Source organism: Triturus cristatus, chromosome 2_1 (genome assembly GCF_964204655.1).
Source record: "Triturus cristatus chromosome 2_1, aTriCri1.1, whole genome shotgun sequence".
NCBI lineage: Eukaryota > Metazoa > Chordata > Amphibia > Caudata > Salamandridae > Triturus > Triturus cristatus.
In genome coordinates this window covers 844,093,346-844,115,319 of record NC_140581.1, presented here as the reverse complement: position 1 = coordinate 844,115,319, position 21,974 = coordinate 844,093,346, and the positions used below count along the sequence as shown (strand labels likewise).

General features: G+C 46.9%; 1 protein-coding gene across 5 annotated transcripts in view; it reads right to left on the bottom strand.

The window, feature by feature from the left end:
• SPATA6L (spermatogenesis associated 6 like) overlaps positions 1-21,974 on the bottom strand; it is a 497,016-nt gene that overhangs the window by 34,588 nt on the left and 440,454 nt on the right. For all 5 annotated transcript variants that reach the window (XM_085632931.1, XM_085632940.1, XM_085632934.1 and 2 more), the window contains one exon: positions 11,835-12,028. In XM_085632931.1, coding sequence (XP_085489057.1) covers positions 11,835-12,028 — 194 coding nt within the window. The remainder of the gene's footprint in view (positions 1-11,834; positions 12,029-21,974) is intronic.

Here is a 21,974-nt window from a genome sequence, read left to right as displayed (position 1 = left end):
AGATTTGGAAATTTCAAGGTGTTTGATTCATGCCTGTATGGTTGTTTTTGTGTCACTGCATGGCTTTACTACCAGAGGATTTAAGTTTTAAATTTCAACATGCAAAAAAATCATGACAAGAATACGGACTACCAGAATATTGAGCATATAATATTGAGCATATATGTACCTTGACGTGATATACGTCTTCAAGGTACATAGATGTGGAGTTACAAATAATACATCTATAGTTACCAGCATATACTTGCCTTCACAATATTCTGGTAATCAATTTTTTGGCCAGGATGTTTTGCATGTCAATTTTTTTGTACTCTATATTCTGACATAAAACCATTGAATGTGTAGTACAAAACATTTTTTTGAGCCCAGCTGCCAAAGTTACCCAGATATTCCTCACAGAAACCAGCTTAACCTTTATGAGTTACATTGATTGTGCTTTGTATGAGCTCAATCACAGCTCACAAAGACTACGACCTTTCCCTCAGATAGCTTAACCATTATACTGTTACTATACTGTTCAGTAGGCTCAGAATATCTGCTGCTCAAATCTGAGTCCACCATGCAAGCAAACGTTTCTAATATCAGAACCTTCAGGCTTTCATATTTAAGTTTTCAAAAATCTCTTGTCATTTGCTCGTGCTTTTTCCTTTTTTCTGAATTTTTTGTTACAATCTTGGCTGCACTTGGCTTATCTTACACCACCTTAAAATGCCTATCAGTTATTTGCTTTAGCTTCTTTGGACCACTACTGAAACTAGTTTTGTACAAGTACACCGTGTTGATAGTCCAGGTACATGGAAATAGCCAAGAGAAATCATACATATACTGGCTTTAGCAGCCTTTTGGATTGCATAAAACATACACTTCACTTTGAGGGTAGACTTCACAGCCCACTTGACTGGAAATCTTGGTGGACAAGCATTGATTGGGTCATCTATCGATATTAAATGTGACACTCTCAAATGTAATCTCTACTACAATGGCAAAATGATGTTTCTGAAAATAACACTATTCTGGTATTTAATGGCTGCATAGGGTCAAAGTAGCCCCTGCTATAATAAAGTGCCAGACAGTTATATCCGCTCCTCCTAAGATGGATTCTCACAACCACTGCCATTGATCACCTTCAAGACTGTCCTCCATGCCTTCTACTTGGACTTAGAAATTCTCACTTATAATGGCCACCCGAAGAATCTCCAGCAATGTCCCTGGTAGTTTTTCCAAAAGCTTTTCCACTGTACATCAAGATCTCCTCCATTGAAGAGATAAAGACAATGAATCTAGCTCTGAAAAGACCGTCCAATGGCTAACGACCAACTTCCTCAAGCTAAACTCACAAAAAAACAGAATTTCTTTTAATCTCCCCACCTAATAACACCACGGTGACAAAGGCGTGGATCAAAATGATCACTGCTCTGAAACTACACGCCGACTCTGGTGGACTCCACCTTATCACTTGGAATCACACTGGATAAGAACCTTAACATGCAAAGTCATATCAACCTGTTGGATAAAAATGCCCACTTGCACCTCAGCTATCTCAGAAAAATGAAGCCATTCGTCGAGAAATCGGATCTCAAAACTGCAGTTCAGTCCTTAGTCATCTTGAGGCTGGAATACGGATGCACAACCCTCTCAGGCTTCCCAAAATCTCAACCGCCCCTCTAAAAGCCTTTCTCGGTGCAGCAAGACTCATAACAGGATCTAGGAAATATGACCACATATCACCACACCTGAAAAGGCACTCAACTGGCTACCCTATGAAGCTCGAATCCACCTAAAGATGGCTTGCATCACTCACAAGGCGCTACACCACAACACCCCCCAGTACTTGCCCAAAAACTTACCTTATCGGGAGGAAACCGACACTCTAGGAGCGCAGACAATCTACTTCTGAAACCCTCACGTTTCAACAAGACTAAAACCTCCAACAGAGCATTTTCCAGAGCAGCAACATGAATATGGAACTTGCTTCTGCCATACATCAGAAAAATCTCCTCTACGCCTCTCTTCAAAAAGGAAGCATATTATTCTTGATGAGCAAATTCCTACCTTAAATCTGCACAATTACGACCCCAGCTATACAACCTCCTAAATTCCTCTACTCTCGAGTTACTGAGACCGCGAAGTGAAGACCAACACAAACTCGATCTTGTTTTTATAGTTTCAGAACAATTCCCACTGCTGCTATTCACCCGGACCCTTTTCCTATATGCTGCTACTTTTGTGCTATTTTTTTTGTATACAATGTGTTTCACTAATTTGTTTTACACCTTGCTCTTTATGTAAAGCGCTCGGATACCCTACTTTGGGTCTGGTTCGCGCTATAGAAATCTCTAAAAATAAATAAATAAAAGAACTAGTTGAGCGCCTGCTCATCCAACTATACCATAAAAACCAGACCAGCAGATGATACCAGCTGCACCCTTGAGACCTGCAAAACATAGTTCTCTTCCTGCATATCCTCCACCTGCCACTACAAAACCCCTTGAATCCATAGGAAAACGTAGGAGTACACCACTTATGTATGCTACTCGAGGCACTGATGGTACCCTCTGAGGGATTTTGCTAAATGCTCAGTCTCATTGAACATGATCAACACTATCTATGATATTACCACTGACTAGTTTACTTCCTAGATATCACATCAACCTGGTTCTCCTATGAACATGCTCCTATCCACAGTGATCTTCTATCACCTTGCTACAATATCCTTTAAAAAAAATAGAGAAATGGGTAAGTGCTGAAAAGTTGCTACCGACTTTCAGCACATCATGATGTAGTTTACAACCAGTCCTACCACTTCCCTCTTAGAAGGAATCATTTATCATCAGGTGTAGAGCAAAATTAAAGGTAGAGCTCGAAGAACTACTGCATCCCATGCTACTGATCTCTAATCATTCTTGCATTTCTTTGGAAGCATATCATCTTGCCTAAAGACTCGTTAAACTCTACTACACAAAAAGAGATCGCAGACTTGGGCTCAATAGGCTTAATACATCTTGTTTATTAACTTGCTCATCACATTAGCCATAACCTTTAACTGTCATTTTAATGAATACTGATGGAAATTTCTCAAACTATCAGTCTCAAACTAAATGCCTCTCTCCCAGTAGGCCATTCCCTCATTCCCTATAAAATGACAAATGAACCCCAGTGGAAGACCCGTTTGATTGGGATTCACTAAGGCAGTTCTATCTTGTAACCATTAAAAAACTGATTCGGCTTCAACAATTTAGACCAAAAGAATTTCCACACTCCACTCCTACTGATGGCAAAATAGAGAGTGTAGAAGCATGCTAGGAATCACTGATGAGGGCATTTCTTCCATAAAAGGAGAGATTCCTTAGAGTGTAGTTTGGTTTCTCATCAATCTTTATGTATGTGATACTGAAGTTAGGGAGGGTGGTTGATGAATAATTATCTCTCACCTCCTTTCGTTTTAGAGAAGTTGTTTCATTTCTTGCATTTTCAGAAGCGTTTTGGGTGGTTCTCTTTTTAAGTGTCCTCTCCAAGTTGCTCTCCAGGCACAGCCTTTGTGTAGAGTGATGCTCCTTAATGCAGGGTGGTCTCCAGCTTGGAGAATCCACAACAGAGGCACAGAAAGGTGTGCATTCCTACACTTGGTTGTCATCAGCCACATGAAGAGTAATCAGGGGAAAGATAAAAGGCTGGCCTCATTTAAGAGGTTCATTTCAACTGAACAACAGAAACAGCAGTTCAATCTTTCATCCCCACTATTTACTAAATAGGAATCTTCCAGGAAGACTAATCAGCATTACTCTCAGCAAAAGTCCTAATATAATTTCTAAAGGAGTCTTCTTTCCTCTTTTGCCACTTCAATGTCTAGGTTCCTCCCTCCAGCTTCAGGAATGTCAGAAGGACACATCCACCTAACCTTCATCTTGTACACAAGGCCTGGCTAGGGGTATCCACGCTTGATCCCTCAGGCCTCCATTACTCTACCTCACTCATAAACAGCATTCATGTACCATGCAGGTGGCATACACAAATTACACTTGTAATATTAGCACTAGGATCTGGATTATACCTGTATCTGCCTCTTCATTGGTGCTGGGGTCAAATGTCACGCTCCTCCTTGTTGGTTCTATTGCAGGGAGGTGCCTTGCAGGCAGGTCCCCAGAGGAATCAGTCATCTCAAAAGGGCTACCTGGCAAATACGGTGTCAGGTGGCAAAGTTAGTGTCAGGAGTTGCACTGGGGGCAGTAGGATCTGCAATGGGGACAGCGGGAACTGCAAAAAGAAGTTGAGAACTGCACTTGCAGAGGTGGAAGCTGCACCAGGACTTTGGTCACAGGTGTCACTTTGAGCTTCAACTTTGAGCTCAGAGTTTTCAGAAATTATCAAGGACAGTATGGAGGCAAATCCTGCAGCAAAATCTACAGGAGGCTTGAACGGATGTGGGATCACTCTAGCTGGTCATGGCTAATAGAAATAGACAAGTCTCATTATAAACCAAGTAATCCACAATTTCAACGGGATTTTAGTGGGGAATGAACATCGGACAGACAGATTACCACTGGTACCGAAACAGACTTTGGGCAGAGGCAAATGGTTGTGAGGGTGGCCGACTGCACAAGGAACACACCCAACACCCACCGACCAAGCACGCAACCTAGGTGTCATCCTCGACTCTACCCTCTCCATGACGACGCAGGTCAATGCCGTCTCCTCTTCCTGCTTCAACACCCTCCGCATGCTTCGCAGGATCTTCAAGTGGATCCCCACCGAAACAAGAAGGACGGTCACCCAGGCCCTCGTCAGCAGTAGACTGGACTACGGAAACGCACTCTACGCAGGAGCCCCGGCCAAACTCCTGAAACGGCTTCAACGCATCCAGAACGCCACCGCACGCCTGGTCCTCGACATCCCGCACCGCAGCCACATCACACCCCACCTGAGAGACCTGCACTGGCTCCTTGTCAACAAGAGGATAACCTTCAAACTCCTCACCCACGCACACAAGGCACTCCACAACACCGGACCAACGTATCTCAACAGCTGACTCAGCCTCTACACCCCCACCCGCCAGCTCCGCTCCGCAGACCGCGCCCTCGCCACTGTCCCCTGCATCTGAAGAGTGACCGCCGGTGGCAGATCATTCTCCCACCTAGCCGCAAAGACATGGAACACCCTCTCCATCCGCCTACGGCAGACCGAAGACCTTCTGTCCTTCAGAAGACTTCTCAAGACCTGGCTCTTCGAACAATAGAAGATCACCCCCCCCCCCCCAAACCTTGAGACCCTCGCGGGTATGTAGTGCGCTTTACAAATGCGATGATTGATTGATTGTTGTCAGGTCCTGCTCCTGATGTAAATAGACTAGCAAAACAGGATCATGACCTCCTTGGTATGGTACACCATTGGTGTTAAAGTGATCTCTTATCTGGTGCAGGAAGGTTTCCAGGGTAGCTACCTTGATAGAAACCAATACTTCCTGTGTATTTGCTTCTTTTTTTGCTTTTTGTGCTACTCAAAGAACTTTGGGTGCTGAAGAGCAAGAACAGTGATCAGCCACCTGCCCTTCTTCCTGTGCTAAGGCTTGCTGCTTGGTAACTGGTAGGCACTCCCTTCTCAACAGCCACTTGCACAGTGGGTGAGCAGAACTCAATCCTGGAGTGGCGGCCCAGTAAGGAGACAAGAACAATGTCAGAAGCAGCCCAAACGAAGAGCCGGACTCAACTCTCCAGTGAAAGAATCTGCAGTCACCGGAACAGACAGTCAGAGTCCCAAATCTTCACCAAAGGAATGAGATAACCTCAACCTTTCACTGCTACATGCCCTTAAGGAGAGACTGGCTTATTATTAGAGTGCACTTGCAACTTCAGGAGCTTGGAGACTCCATGCCCAGAGGTGGGACTAGGCTTGACTCAAAGGTGTAACACCACCCCCCAAAGAGGAGGTGTTTCTCCTGAAGGATTCTTTTCTCCCTATTCTTTGTGGTCTTCCATTGGACTGTGGTAAGAGTACAAGCTGAAAGTAGAGTTTGAGACCAGTGGTCAGGCAGGTCAGCTGATGCCAACTGGAAGTGTGGACTGCCACGACATAAACTGTCGAATCAGCAAAAACAGACTCATAACACTCAATAACAGGTGATAGGCATGGCATAAGGAAGTTGCTCTATGTGAGAGAAGCTGGTGCCAACCCACCCAATGAGTGGACAATGTAAGCAGGAGAAGCTATGCATATGTTCTGGGATGAAGTTATCAGTGCTCTGATATATGCATGCAAAAGCTGCACTGATGCACAAAGCTCTGTGTCTGAATAGCTCTAAAGGCAGTTCTCGTCCCACCTTTAGGTGGAAGGGTCATTCACACGTTAACAATGGGAATGAGACAGGATGTTAGGGTATAGTAGTTTTACTTCTGCAAAGCTTCGAACATAAATACGTGTTTTTTTGTATTTGAGTTGAAATCTTGATAACCAGGAGTCATATTAATAACAGTACACTAGGATCGCAATGGGCAATTGTGAAAATTCATGCAGCTTCTGTGTGAGTAAATATCCTGTGGGTGGAGAGGAGGCTTTAGAAAGTAGAAATGCCGTGGGGTTTCAGAATAACCACTTATACACAAATTTCTGGATACTTAAAAACAATTTTCTCAAAATATTTTACAATCATTTCCCTTAGAATTGGCACTGGAGATTTACTCGCAGAACTGCATCGCTTTCCAAGGTGGAAAGAGGAAGGGGCCACTTCCAAAACTAGTGGGAGCTTAGAAAAAGCCTCACCCCAAAAATATTTTGCCAGTGGGGAGAAAAAAAGATACAAATGTTAGTAAGAAGGTTTCCACTTCCTCTGCTACTTTTTCACTTACACAAACAAGAGTCTGTGTATGTGAAAAAAGAATTCCCAAACCTCTTTCAGGATTATGCCTGCAAGCTGAGATTGACCTCTAAGCCCATCCAGGAAAAATGCCCCCATGCAAGGTCGAAACCTTCAGGTGCAGCTACTGTTTGTAGCTGGGACCTCAGAACTGGAGTTATCAAACTGGCCTTCCAGCATTGTAGGGTAAAAGGCTTCACCCTATAATACCGAGTTGGGAGGACTGGAGATATAGATCTGAAAATTGCAGAATTAATACTGGAGCTCTCAGGGCTGGAGCTTGAAAGAAGGATTGGAAGTGAATAATGTAAGAGCTCAAAAGAACAGGGGGCACGAGTTGTGCTGCAATGAAGCATGATCACAGAGTGGCTATAAATGACTGAAATTATTGGAACTGGGAGCTCGAGGTGAAAAGAGGAAGAGCTTCAAAGTAGTCGAACTGGCCAAAGCTCCTGTTCAAGTGTGAGTCTCATGGCAAACAGAGTACCAGCAAGGAATGAAGGGAGAAGGAATCATTTAGAATGGTTGGGACCATGTACAGGTAAGACAAAACGACCCATCAGCAATCCAACAATCACAGTAGCAAGGGCCAATACTAGGAACAATCCTGGTAAGCCTAAAATAATAGAGTCCGTGAGTAGTTTGAGCATCTACCGGTGGACAATTGCAAGGATAAAAGTAACAGAAAGGTTCTGAGAAGATATGAGAGTGAAAGACAGAAAGAAACGTTGGGAGACCCACGCTCCATAGAATCGGTCTTCCAATTCCAGAGAGCCACAATCTGCTGCAGAAAGACAGCAAGCTGTGGGAAGCAAGAGGTGAGTAGCAAGAGGTGAGTGGTATCTGTGAAATTTTGGCAAATGCTACATTGCCACCCACCAATAAATGCAGTCTTTAGTTCCAAAATCATAGTTACCAGCCATCACATGCAGAACTCGAAGTATGGGGCACAAACTGTCTATAGGTCTATCATGTGACCCTCCCATTTAATGTGTTTGTTGTATTTATTTTGACCAATCACAAATCAGCAAAGTTGTATTAAGTTGCAATCATCTACTTTGGCTTGTTTCTCATGTTGGCATGTAATGCTATGTACTGAATGTGGAACTGATATACAAAGTCATTTTACGATCTCACACCCTGCCATTCGGAAAATCAGAGGGTTTGTAATCGCAAAACGTCTCTTCTATTTACTAATCCAATTTTGTGAGTCGGAAATGCCTTGTTGACTTGCAAACCACATTTCGTGACTGTAAGAAAGTGGTTCTGTATATACTGCACCAGGGTAAGGTACAGTGTGTACAGAGTCCAACAGTCCCCAGAGGTTTGGCAGAGGCTAAAGTTAGATATAACCTTACTCTCTAAAGTGGTAGCTTGGTCGAGCAGTAAGGCAGTATCAGAGGACAGTGTAAAGCATTTGTTGTACACACTCAGTCAGAAAATGGTCTCACACACTCAAGAACTGAACTCTAGGCCAATTGTTTTGTATATAAAAATATATAGTTGTTTTATTTTAGAACCACAAGTAGGTATCAAAATATTTTCTCACAATGAAATGCTCTAGTTGTGTACTTTCAATAAGCAATAGACTTTTAAATGCAATAGTTACAGTTGTTGCAATAGGCAACACAAGTTAAATACAATTATAACATTGAGCTCAATGGGAATTTTTAAGTAAAGGCAATATCAATTACTTTGCATAGGTTTTTCTTACTCAGGGCTGGATCCTGGATTCAGCCCTGGTGCATCTCCTGTAAACAGTTGAAAGAAATCGTTTTTGTTACACAGGCGATTTTTAAGGAATATTTGTAAGTTTCAAAAATCGACAGAAGAATTTCTGGCAAAAACCTGGCAATGTTATCCTATGGAGGAAAGTTTGGTTATCAGAAAATCACAGTTGTAATTACTTTACAGGGTCAGTGCTGGGCACCAAGATCCAGGACTGGGAGCTCTTCTGGTAACAGGTGAGTAATTTCGTTTTCGTTGATCGGGTGATTTTTAGTGAATATTTTAAAGTTTCAAAACTCGACACTTAGAAGAATTTCCAAGTGAAACCAGTCAATGTTACCCTATGGAGAAAATGTAGGTTATCGGCTTTCAGGTAAGTACTCGACTGGCAGAGTTAAGGTTCGGGGCATAGACTCAGGGGTCTCCCAGGGTCAGGTAGGTACAGTTGTTACACCCTCAGTGGCACAGGGGCAGCCGGGTGCAGACAGAGTTAGGCCCAATATTAGCCTATGGTGGGCAGGGGGCCTTTGGTTGGTGGCTGCTAGCAGGCAGGCCACGCGGCTGTGGGAGCTGGGCTCCTGGTCACTTACACAGGGCAAGTGGGGAAGTAGATTAGGACAGATGCTGCATTTCCAGGTACACTCGGGTGGCTGGGTGCAGGGTGCTTTTGAGCCGTCGGGCGCTCAATGGGTTTTAATAGAGAAGCTGCAAGATGAACAAAGGCTGCAAGCTCGGGGACAGAGATTCTTCAGGTGCGACCACCACAAAGTTGGGAAGCTGTAGGTTAGATAGGCACCCAAGAGTTGGGCACAGGGGGCCGCAGGGCGCCGGGTGCAGGGGTGTCTTTTGGCGTCGGGAAATCTTACTCTCTGCTGGTCGCAGTTGGGGGGGTCTCTGGAGTTGAGGCTGCAGGCGTCGTCGGGAGCTTTGAGGAGGGTACTTGGGTGCTGGATTCTTGGTCACAGTCGCCGGGGGGACGTTCTCGTGGTCTTTGTTCACTCAGGCACAGGCCGGGCTCGGCGGGTGCAGTGTGTGCTGGATTTGCGGTTCCTGGCTGGCACCAGGGGTTGTTGCTGTTTGAGCAGAACCACTGCTCGTGGGAGTCCCAGTCTTTAGATGAGCAAGGCAGTCAGGTCCTCCGGGGTTTTCGAGGTTGCTGACCGCTGGAGACGCCGGGGTTTAGCAGGAGCAGGTTCGAGGGTCGACAGGCCTGTAGGGCTGGGCCCAAGCCAGTTGGTGTTGTCCTATTGTTAGCAGCTGCACGGCAGGTCTTTTTTCTTCTTGTTCTTCTACTTGTTTCGGAATCGGGATCTGAGGAAGGAAGGTTCAGGGTGCCCCTAAATACTAAATTTAGGGGCGTTACAGGTAGGTAAAGGTCAGGGACCAATGGGTCCCTTCCCTGGGGTGGGTACACCCCCTAGCCTGCCACTCTCCAGTGGGAGGGGGGCAGGAGCCTAGTTCTGATTGGGTATGGCTCCCCATCCTCAAGATAGCGAAAGCCCAGAGTTGTGCTTCATCTCGCCTCCCCCACCTGAGGGGTGGGGTTGGCAGAGGCTGACACACCCCCTTTCCTCACTTAGGCTTTCCCGCCGACCTTCCCGCCAGAGTGGGGGGCAGAACCGATGGGGGCCAGTTGCTGAGTACAGCAAGTGGCCTGGAGAAGCTCACAAAGACGGCATGCCTTTGAAGCTTCCCCTGCCCATCCTGGGGGAGGAGACCTAGCACCTCGCCCAGGATGTGCATTGTTGCAGGCCCACGAGAGCGGATGGCTCCCTACCCAGGGGTCCAGCAACATGTCTGCTGGGTGGCAGCCTAGGCAGCCTCTCAGTCAGGACGCTGGTTGTTGGTTAGTTTCAGGGGGCATCTCTAAGATGCCCTCTGTCGTGCATTCTACATTAAATCCCGCACTGGCATCAGTGTGGGTTTAATGTGTGGAAAAGTTTGATACCAAACTTCTCAGTCTTCAGTGTAGCCATCATGGTGCTGTGGAGTTTGTGATGACGACCTCCCAGCACCATATAATCTTAATGGCAGCACTACACTTACAGTGCCCAGGAAAGGACCTGGGTACTGGAGGGGTACAAGGCTCATGCACCTGTACCCACACCACTGGCATAGGGCACCCAGCTAGAAGGGTGACTGAGGTATGCCAGGGCAGTGTGTTGTGGGCATGGCACACAGGGATGTGTGCCATGTCGACTCTTTGTTTTGTTTTGTGCCAAGACACTCAGTCTGCAAAGGCAGTGTGTGTGTGTCAGGGTACAGGGCCTCTAAGGGTGGCACAATAAGTGCTGCAGCCCTTAGGGACCTTCTCTGGTCACAGTGCCCTGGGTACCTATGGTACCATTTACCAGGGACTGACATGTGGCCAGAGATGCCAATTGGGTTAGGCTTCAATACAGTATTTAGGGAAGGAACACAGGCCCTGGGCACCTGATTGGCAGGAGCCCAGGGCACACTCAGTCAAAGTACATCAGCAATTCAGCAAAAAGTGGGGGCCTACCATGCAAGAAAGATGGCACTTTCTCACAGTGATCCATTCTGAATTGCAATTAGGTGGGGATGTTAAAGGGGCATCTCCTCCTAATTATGATTGCAATGGTATGTATCAATGGTTTGTGACTACAATTACTCCTGCAAATCAGTGCTCTGTTAACGATATTTCAAAGCAGTAACTGATTGGCAAAGAGGAAGGTATTCCTAGGATATATATCCTCTTATGAATGCTGTCTGCAGCCGTAGGTGAGAAGTCAGCTGCCCAGGGTGACCAACCCCCAGAGTGGCCTAAGGATGCTTGTAGAAAAAAAGGCAGGCACGTCTTGGTGCCTAGGTAGTCTAATGGCTTGCAATGGGCAGTTCTTCCACTCGTTGTTTCGAAGCCTTTCGTTTTCATGGAACCTAATACCTCCTGAAATCATGATTTCCTTTATTGCCAAATTTGCTTATTAAAAGTGAGAGCTGGAGGTCCTTTGTTCAACGAATACCAGTAATTGGCCACGAAAGAGTGATCATTTATATGCCATTGGATGTTGGTTTCTGTAACCCATTCCTGTTTAGCGTGTCCTCATCTTTCTTGACAATTGTGTACTTACTTCCTCAGAGACTGTGCGATGCTGATCAGCTGCAGAGCCCTTACACAAAGAAGTTAAAACAGATTACAGAGGGGAAGAAACAACACCAGCCAATCAACATGACCAGCTCAAATGACCCAAGACACTCCTAATTCAGCTTGTCAACATACTTCAGATACACTGCTAACCTTGTGGACAGAGCAGAACGGCTCAGAATTGGACTTCTTGTCTTCTCCCACTTCAAGTCGGAAGGTGAAGATGTGAGTTGGCACTCTGGTGCTTCTCCAGTGCTGGTATTTCCCGGAAAATTCATAAATTCAAACGAATCAAGATATGAGGACCCATATTCTGATGAACTCAATTCTCTTGAGTCACCTAGAACCTGCAAATCAGGGGAAAATGTTCAAGAAGTTAGGCACAGCAAGGTTTGCAGTAGCAGAAACATACCTTACATGGGTTGCAGAGCAAGCGACAGAAAGAGGTGATTGTTCTAGTAGTATAGATGTCCATGATCATGTTGACTTCCCGCAGAGAACCATACCCAAGATCATACAAGTGTTTCTAGGTTAAATCAGTGAAATAGAGGGTCAGAGTATCACTGTACCTATGCCTAGAGAGGAACAGCAACCTAAAACAAGCATTTGGAATGCAATAGGTCTCGCATTATTGAAAGTTAGAGCTATTGGCGTATTACAAATGAATCACGGCACCCCGCATGAGAAGCCAATAGCCTTTGGTAAAAGGAGAGACAGAATGACGAAGAGGCAGCCAACCTGTGATGAGCAGTTGGGAGAGTGTGAGATGGGTGGGGAGAATGAAAGCGTAAGATGAAAGGAGGGATGGGAAGCGGAAGGGAAGCAAGAAGTCTTGTGGTGAATTAAGAGAGCTTAGGGTAAGGAGAAGCAAAGAGCTCGCACAGATTGGATGGACAGGACGAGGGAAGGCAGAGAGTGCCTTTGGAGAATGGAGGGGTAGTGAAAGACGGACAGAATGAATGTACACAGTAAAGGGACACGGTGAAAGATGATGAAGGCCTTCAACGTCGCGTCCGTGGTACTATGTGCTATACAGATGCAATTTGAACCTAAGTAATAGAGGGGCAGAGTGAGGAGGGCAGATTTGGAGAGTGAATGGGCAGGGAGGACAGAATAACAGCCTGCAATAAATGACGCAACAGAGTGAGGAGCAGAAACGCGTGGTGAGTGTGGGCACAGGGAGGTTGTGTTGAATGGAGAGTTGGGGAGGAGGAGAGACTGAGGCTCTGTTTTGGTGGACAGACATAATAAGAATGACATGAGAGGGAGAGAGTTCATTGTTGATGAGTATCAAGCAAGAAAGAGATGGTCTGCAGCGTGGAAAGAGACATGGTACGAGTGGAGAGATCACCTGCAAGAGAGTACAAGAAAGAGAGACAGGGTCATTATTGGGCACAGGTTATGGTGAGCAGGAAAGAGCGCCACCCAGCGGCGGATGGAGAGACAGTGTGAGAAGAAACTGATGACAGCCCCAGCCTCAGGGGCGCACTCCCTCGATAAAGCTGCAGGGGGCAGGGCCATGGCGTTCATCCCTAGGAATGTTTCATCTAGCGTTATGGGCGCCTGACAGACCACGCAGGGCACACGCACATGCACCGCACCTTGGCTGCTCTGCTGAGACTGTTGACGTGGCCCAACCTACAAGGGCAAAAGGTTTTGCAGGGTTGGGAGGGATGGGACTCTCTGGACCCTGTGCCTGGCACCTGCTGAACACACAAAACCAAGGGGCAGCCAGTGTGTCATGTGGCCTAGAGCAAAGTAGGATGTGGCTCCCTGGCTGTTGTTTAGACTGTGAAATACAGCAGTAGTCAGGGTTCAGTGGGCCCCTGCCACTGTACCTGCGGTACCACTGGAAGCTACTTCCCTGGGGGTGGGATGTAAAACTAACAACCAAAGAAAGCACAGAAAATGCATAAGGTGCACCAATATTAGTCATATTGTTAAAAATATATAAAATTCACACAAAAGAAGCTGTAGTAAACATGCTTTTCAACTGCGACAGCATTAAACACAAAAAACATGGAAAGCTTGAAGACGGCATTAAGTACAGGCTAAAGAGAACAAGTAACAGAAAGCGGCTCACAACACGCCAAAGCACATCATTGCCTGCAGCATGTAGGGGAATGGAACTGAAAATGAATCAACAAAAGGATAGCGTAAAGCATCCACTACATTTAACCATGTCATACATTTTCCTTTTGTGAGGGGAAGAAATGTCTAAGAGGAGTTAGTTATAACAGCAGGTTCAGTCGCAGTGGGGACAGAAGCTCGGTCCTGCTGGGCTCCCTTGTTAAAAAACGTTCAAAGTCTGATCAGCAGCAGCGGAAGACGTGCAATGCCAGGAAGGGGATCTGCAGCGCCGCTGCTGCTTTTTTTTTAAGTTGGACCAAGAGGGACTACATGAAAGCGGGTGCCATGCTGAAACAAAGCACAGCACCCGTGCACATTAAAGGTATTACGTGTTAGTGGCAGTGGGGATAAAAGCGCATTCTTGCAGAGCTCCCTCCCACCTCACCCAGCTCTTAAAATGTATAAAGTGTGATCGGCAGCAGCGAAAGACGTGCAGAACCAGGAGGGTGATCGGCTGCGTCGCTGCTGCTTTTTGTGAGGTGGACCAAGAGAGATATTAATGACAGCCGGTGCCGTGCTGAAACAAGGCGCCTCAGCAACATCGGCATCCAGGACAAGGCGCTGGAATGGATCATCTCCTTCCTCGACGGAAGAACACAGAGAGTCCGCCTTCCACCGTACAAGTCAGAGGCCTCCGAAGTCATCTGCGGCGTCCCCCAAGGATCATCTCTGAGCCCCACCCTCTTCAACGTCTACATGAGCCCCCTCGCGGCCATCGTACGCAAACACAACCTCAGCATAATCTCCTACGCCGACGACACCCAGCTGATCCTCTCCCTGACCAACGACCCCGCCGCCGCCAGAGCCAACCTGCACGAAGGGATGAAAGAGGTAGCCGAGTGGATGACAACCAGCCGCCTGAAACTGAACTCGGACAAGACGGAGGTCCTCATCCTGGGCTCCTCACCCTCCGCCTGGGACGACTTCTGGTGGCCTCCTGCCCTGGGCACCGCACCCAAACCGACAGACCATGCACGAAACCTGGGCTTCATCCTGGACTCCTCCCTCTCCATGACCAGGCAAGTCAACAACGTCTCCTCGGCGTGCTTCAACATCCTACGCATGCTACGGAAGATCTTCTGGTGGATCCCCACCGAGACCAGGAAGACCGTCACCCAGGCCCTCGTCACCAGCCGACTGGACTACGGCAACGCCCTCTACGCCGGTACCACCGCCAAGCTCCAGAAGAGACTCCAGCGGATCCAGAACGCCTCAGCCAGACTCATCCTCGACATCCCACGAACCAGCCACATCTCCGGACATCTGAGAGACCTTCACTGGCTCCCCGTCAACAAAAGAATCACCTTCCGCCTCCTCACCCACGCACACAAGGCCCTACACGACCAAGGCCCGAGCTACCTCAACAGCCGAGTCAACTTCTACGCTCCCAAACGCCACCTCCGATCAGCCAACGACGCCCTCGCCGCCGTCCCCCGCATCCGAAGAGCGACTACAGGAGGAAGGTCCTTCTCCCACCTGGCCGCCAAGACCTGGAACTCCCTCCCGACCGACCTGCGCCTGACCCAAGACCACCTCTCCTTCAGGAAGAAGCTGAAGACCTGGCTGTTCGAGCAGTAGCGGCACCCCCCCCCCCCATCCCCCCAGCGCCTTGAGACCCTACGGGTATGTAGCGCGCTTTATAAGTGTCACTGATTGATTGATTGATTGATGGTTGCAAGTGAAGCGGGTGCCATGTTACTAAATAGTCGGCGCCCGTGCACATTAAAGGTATTGGGTGGCTGCGAGTGAAGCAGGCACCATGTTGGTAATTAGTCGGCGTCCGTGCACATTAAAGGTATTAAGTGGCAGCTGAGTGAAGCGGGCGCCATGTTCATAAATAAGTAGTCCCCAATAAAATACATTAAGACCTACAGTGTAAGGAAGCTTTAGTTGGCCGGTGCTCCTCGCCTAAAAACGGAAGTGATGTATGGGGAGCACCAACCAATAAGGAGCCAGGAAATAAAAGCGATACACAAGTGAACCAATGGCAAATGGCAGGAGGGATTACACTCCGTGCGAGTGATTACAGCAGGTCTTGCAGTTAGCGCATGTGTACTGATGCTCGACCTATAAACAGCAAATGTCAAAAGGGGTGAGGAAAATGGTAAATTAATGTTTCTAATGACCTTATTAGAGACATTACACAGCTAACAGAAGTTGGTTCCAATGAGACAAAACATTTCTTTATTACCATCTTGCATGAAATGCTATAATAGGTCATGGTCAGGAAAACTCATACTTTTGAGTCACAACCAGTGCTTTATATGGAAATTTAGAAGTGCAGGTACTCACTATTTAGAGTACCTGTTAGCTTCTGAGAAGTGCTGGTACTCTATATAATTAAATGTAGTGCAGCAGAGCTGAAAAATGCAGATACTCTCCCTTTGAAATTAAAGAAGTGCATATGTACCGGGTAATACAGAACATAATGATTTTTAAAAATATACTACTTAAAGAAAATGTGTTTCTAAAAGACATTTGTGGTTTAGTCCGACCTTCCTTTTACTGTCCCATTCAGAATATTATCAAATGTTTATATTACATTTTACATTCCAGTCATCTCAGATGTATCAATGTATGTTTGAATTTGAATCACTATAGTTAACGGATATGGAGACATTCATTGCTGCCTCTCAAAAACAAGCAATGGCAAAGCTAATAGATTTGGCTTGTAACTGAGAGTGTCTCCTTACTGATTTGATGGCTATGTTTATCCATGATCTTGCACATCCATCCATGAATGTAATCAATCGCTTATCTATAGTCACTCATGGGTACATTCAATATAGCCATTAATCCACATTACATAATGTTAGACTTGGGGGTCTCTAGTTGGCACAGGTATGCACTTGTAACAAATAGGGACCCTCGCCTCTAGTCAGGGTAAGAGGGTACACTCCTAAAATAACCCCTGCTCACCCCTTTGGTAGCTTGGCACGAGCAGACAGGCTTATCTCAGAGGCAGTGTGTAAAGCATTTGTGAACACATACAGTAATCAAGTGACAACACTACAGATGGACACCACAAAGATTTTATATCAAAAATAAGTATTCTTTATATAGATTTACCACAAGACCATTAAACGACAAAAATACACAATACTGTTACTTCAGATGGTAGAATATTGCTTAGTTCTCTTTAGTTCTTAAATGTGACACTTTAAGTCAATGTACCTTTTAGATGCGACACACAGGGTAACAAAAGTATAGCAACGATGCTGATGCGTTGAAGATTTTGGTGCAAAGAAATAAAGACGTAAAGATCCTCCAGATGCGGTAAGCTTCCCCGATGTTGCGAGAAGACTCGATTCGATGCTCAAGCTGCAGCGGCGACACACTTTACGCGATGCGACGACAGCGGCCTTGGCAGCAACACTCTTCTCCGACATTGCGAGACGCTTCCGCTCAATGCGATGCTGCAGTGGAGACACCCCTTTACGCGATGCGACGACAACAGCTCCGACGGCGGCACGCTTCTCCGTGGATGCGAGGCGCTTTTCTTGATGCGGTGCAATGCGACAACAACGATGGTTGCGATGGCGACACGCTTCTTCCTCGATGCAAGACTCTTCTCTTGATGCGGTGCAATGCGTCAGCTGCGATGGCGACACGCTTCTTCCGCGTTGCGAGACACTTCCTGGATGATGAGAGATGCTTCCGCTCGATGCGACAGCTGCAGCGGCGACACACTTTATGCGATGACAACAGCTCCGACGGCGGCACACTTCCCCTTCTTGAGTCGCGCTTCCAGCTCCTTGCGACATGCAGTCCCTCAGAAGGCCCAAAGACAGCAGCAGGCACTTCCAAAAAACTCTGGGGAGCTGGGGGTTGAAGTCTGTTATTCCTGAGACTTCAGCAGGAGGCAAGCTCTTTTCCAAGCCCTTGGAGATCCTTCACAAGTTGAGCAAAAGTACACACAAAGTTCCTTTCTCCTCTCTTTTGCAGTAGGCAACCCCTGCAGGCCAATCCCCCAGTTTCAGGGATAGTCTCTCCTCAGTTCCTTCTTGGTTCCTCTCCTCAGCAGAGTTTCTTCTTGTTTCCCAAAGTGATCTAAATTCTTGGGATCAGGGTCCCAATATTTATACTCCAAAATCCTTTGTCCTCTGAGGGCAGAGGGGCCTTTGCCTTGTTCAAACCGGTTCTGGTCAGTCCTGGAGCACTTTGTTTACCTGACTCCTTCTTTTCTTTCAGAGTGCAGGGCAGAGACATCAGACGCACCACAGGAGGTGGAGCCAGCATTGTGGAGGGAAGGCACAGCCCTATTCAGGTCCCAGGTGCAACTCCTCCCACCCATCTAGATGCAGATCCCTCTATTCACCACTGGGACACCTCACCCTGTCTCCTGGAATTCCCCAGCCCTGTCACTCAAACTCCAGACAAGGAATACACAGCCTAGCAGAGGCAGGTTTGAATGGTTAGACAAGAAAATACCTACTTTCTAAAAGTGGTATTTTCAAACACAGAATGTTAAAACCAACTTCACTAAAAGATGTATTTTATCATTCTGAGTTCAGGCATACTAAATTCGAATTTCTACCACGTTCCCTGAGTCAGTTAAGATTTGCTTCCAGGCGTCCACAGAGGGAGGGTGAGTGTTGTTTGCTCCGGTGGGGCGGCGGGGGCCTTTTGGAGTGTATTGAGGCATCGGGGGAGAGGAAAGAGTATTTCCTCTCCCCTGATGTCTCAATACAGGGCATTCCTGCTCCACGATCGCGCACAGCGTCGCGATCGTGGAGCAGGGATGCCCCACTAGACACCAGGGATGTGTGTTTTGTTTATTTTGGAAGCGACCCCTTGGGTAAGGGTCGCTTCCTGGGCACATAAAGTATTTGAAGACTTTTCTGCCCCCTCTGGGGGCAGATCGGTGTTTTTTTTTCGCCGTTTCTGCTCCCAGGGGGGGCAGAAAAGCCCACTAGACACCAGGGATTTAAATATTATTGTAGGAAGCGACCCCTTGGGCAAGGGTCGCTTCCTTTGGCCCATTAATTATTTGAAGACTTTTCTGCCCCCTCTGGGGACAGATCGGTGTTATTTTTTCACCATTTCTGCTCCCAGGGGGGGCAGAAAAGCCCACTAGACACCAGGGATCTAATTATTATTGTAGGAAGCGACCCCTTGGGCAAGGGTCGCTTCCTTGGGTCCCTAATTTATTTGTAGACTTTTCTGCCCCCTCTGGGGGCAGATCGGTTTTATTTTTTCGCCGTTTCTGCTCCCGGGGGGGCAGAAAAGCCCACTAGACACCAGGGATCTGATTGTCATTGTAGGAAGCGACCCCTTGGGCAAGGGTCGCTTCCTGGGCCCCCTAATTCTTTTGAAGACTTTTCTGCCCCCTCTGGGGGCAGATCGGTTTTATTTTTTCGCCGTTTCTGCTCCCAGGGGGGGGCAGAAAAGCCCACTAGACACCAGGGAATTAGTTCAATTAAAAATAGAAGTGACCCCTCGCTTCCAGGGTGCAATTTGTTATATGTATTTGGCTCACCCGCCCTGGGACTGAGTAGCCTTTTTTTCCCTGCTGTTTTCTGCCCCACCTGGCACACAACCCGATTGACCATTTGGGTAGTGATATAGCATGTTCTAATGTTTATTGTTATATTTTTTGTGAATTGCAATTGTAATGTTTTTTTTTTTACTTTTTTGTTCTAGGTGAAGGCTTTTCCTCTTTTCAGTTTGCCGTTTTGTTACTGGTGGTTCTGCTGTTTGTGTAGTTTGGTAAGAGACTTTTTTTTGTACAATGTAAATGTGTTTGATTTCTCTGCCTGTTTTTTTTTTGCAAATGGTGTAATAATAGCAGTATGTTTGGTTTTTGAGTGTCAAAAACTTTTTGCATTGGTGCTGTGTATTTTGTTGTCTTGTGAGTAATTTTTTTTTTTTCTTCTTTCTAGTTTGATATCGTTGGTTTTTGCTGTGTCACTGCAGACTTGGTTTCTGGTGAGTGCAGCTGTCTCTTGTAATTGGATTGTATAGTTTTTGAGTACATTGATCTTTGTGATAAAGGTACACATTTCTTTACTTACTTGGTTTGCACATTGTTGGTTGTTGTTGACTTGTTTGTGCAGTCTTCTATCTTAGTAAGTATAATGGCTAGCCGCAGGATTACTGCTCAGCAGGTTGTTGGTTTGCTGTTTGAGTCTTCCTCTGAGGTACAAAAGGGGGTGGTACAAAAGGGGGTGGTGATGGACGGAGCATTAGAACCAATCAAACACTCACACCCAGTCAGCAGATCTGGGTTTGATCCATCACCGTTCTTTAGCCCACTCTGCCACCCCAGTTCAGACAAGGCCATATGCAAATCAGTCTGACCCTGTGCCTCATGGGAACAGTCCAGCCCGAACTGCCAAGCCATGCCTTTCCTGGACCGGAAACAAGCTTCCTGGGACCGGTAAGACTGACTCTGCATCTGAGGGAGAGGAGGCAGGGGACGATTCTGGCAGTGAGTTTTCTCTCCGTATGGGGTCATCGGATGATGAAGATACTCTTCGTGCGGATGAAGTGCCTGTGTTAGAGGAGGAGACTGATGTGCCGATAGTGCGGCAAGAGACATCTGGGCTGCAGCCTGGGGCTGCAAGGCTTCCCGTTGGTGTAGTGCGGCAAGAGGCTTCTGGGCTGCAGCCTGCGGCTGCAAGGCTTCCCGTTGGTGTAGTGCGGCAAGAGGCATCTGGGCTGCAGCCTGGGGCTGCAAGGCTTCCCGTTGGTGTAGTGCGGCAAGAGGCTTCTGGGCTGCAGCCTGCGGCTGCAAGGCTTCCCGTTGGTGTAGTGCGGCAAGAGGCATCTGGGCTGCAGGCTGGGGCTGCAAGGCTTCCCGTTGGTGTAGTGCGGCAAGAGGCATCTGGGCTGCAGGCTGGAGCTGCAAGGCTTCCCTTTGAAAGTGATGACCTCTGGGTTGCCCCTGGCATGGTGCAGCCGGCATTGCCAGAGTTTACTGGTGTTTCGGGGTCTAGAGTGAATACTGAAAACTTTTTGCCGGTAAATTTTTTTCAGTTGTTTATGGACGATGTGTTTTTGGCAGAGATTGTTGAGCAGACTAATTTGTATGCCGAACAGTTTTTGAGGGACAACAGTGCCAGTCTTAAGCCACACTCTAGAGCTACCCGGTGGACTCCCACAAATGTTGAAGAGATGAAGAAGTTCTTGGGTTTAACTTTTTTGATGGGCTTGCTAAGGAAGCCATCACTGTCTTCATATTGGTCTAGCAGTCCCTTGATGGCAACGTCTATTTTTCCGGCAGTCATGAGTCGTGACAGGTATTTGCTTCTGCTTCGGATGATGCATTTTGTTGATAATGGTTTAGCGTTGCCACGAGATCACCCTGACTGTGACCGTCTTTTTAAGATTAGGCCTGTCCTTGATCACTTTGTTGATCGATTTTCTGAGATTTATGCCCCTGGGAAAGAAATTGCAGTGGATGAGTCTTTGGTGTTGTTCAAGGGCCGCTTGGTTTTTAGGCAATACATTCCTAGTAAGAGGGCACGCTATGGAATAAAGCTGTATATGCTGTGTGACAGTAGGACTGGATATGTCTCTAATTTCAGGGTGTACACCAGTAAGGAATCTAGGATTAACCCCCCTGGTTGCCCGTCCACTTTTGGAGTGACTGAGAAAATTGTTTGGGAACTTGGTAGAGGATTTTTTAACAAAGGCCACCATTTATATGTAGATAACTTCTACACTGGTGTGCGGTTGTTCAGGGAATTGGCCAAAGTGGACACTCTTGCTTGTGGCACAATCCGCTCTAACCGTAAAGGTTTCCCGAAAGAACTTGTTTGTCAAAAGCTTGGGCGGGGACAGTGCAGTGCGTTGCGTTGCCAGGAGCTTCTTGCTGTGAAGTTTACAGACAGGAGAGAAGTCTACATGCTGACTACCATCCATGATGAAAGCACTGCACCTGTGACTGTTTGGGGTCAGGTCGCTGAAGCGCGCAAACCTGTGTGCATTTTAGACTATAATAGGCACATGGGTGGTGTTGACAGAGTAGATCAGAGGTTGGAACCTTACACTGCTCTTCGTAAGACTTACATTTGGTACAAGAAGTTGGCTATCCATCTTTTCCACTTGGCAATGTTTAATGCTTTTGTTGTGTTCCAGGATCTTGCCCTGAGTCAAAGATGACTTTTGCTAAGTTTCAGGAGTCTGTAATAGGCAGCCTTGTTGTAGTGGAACAGGCAA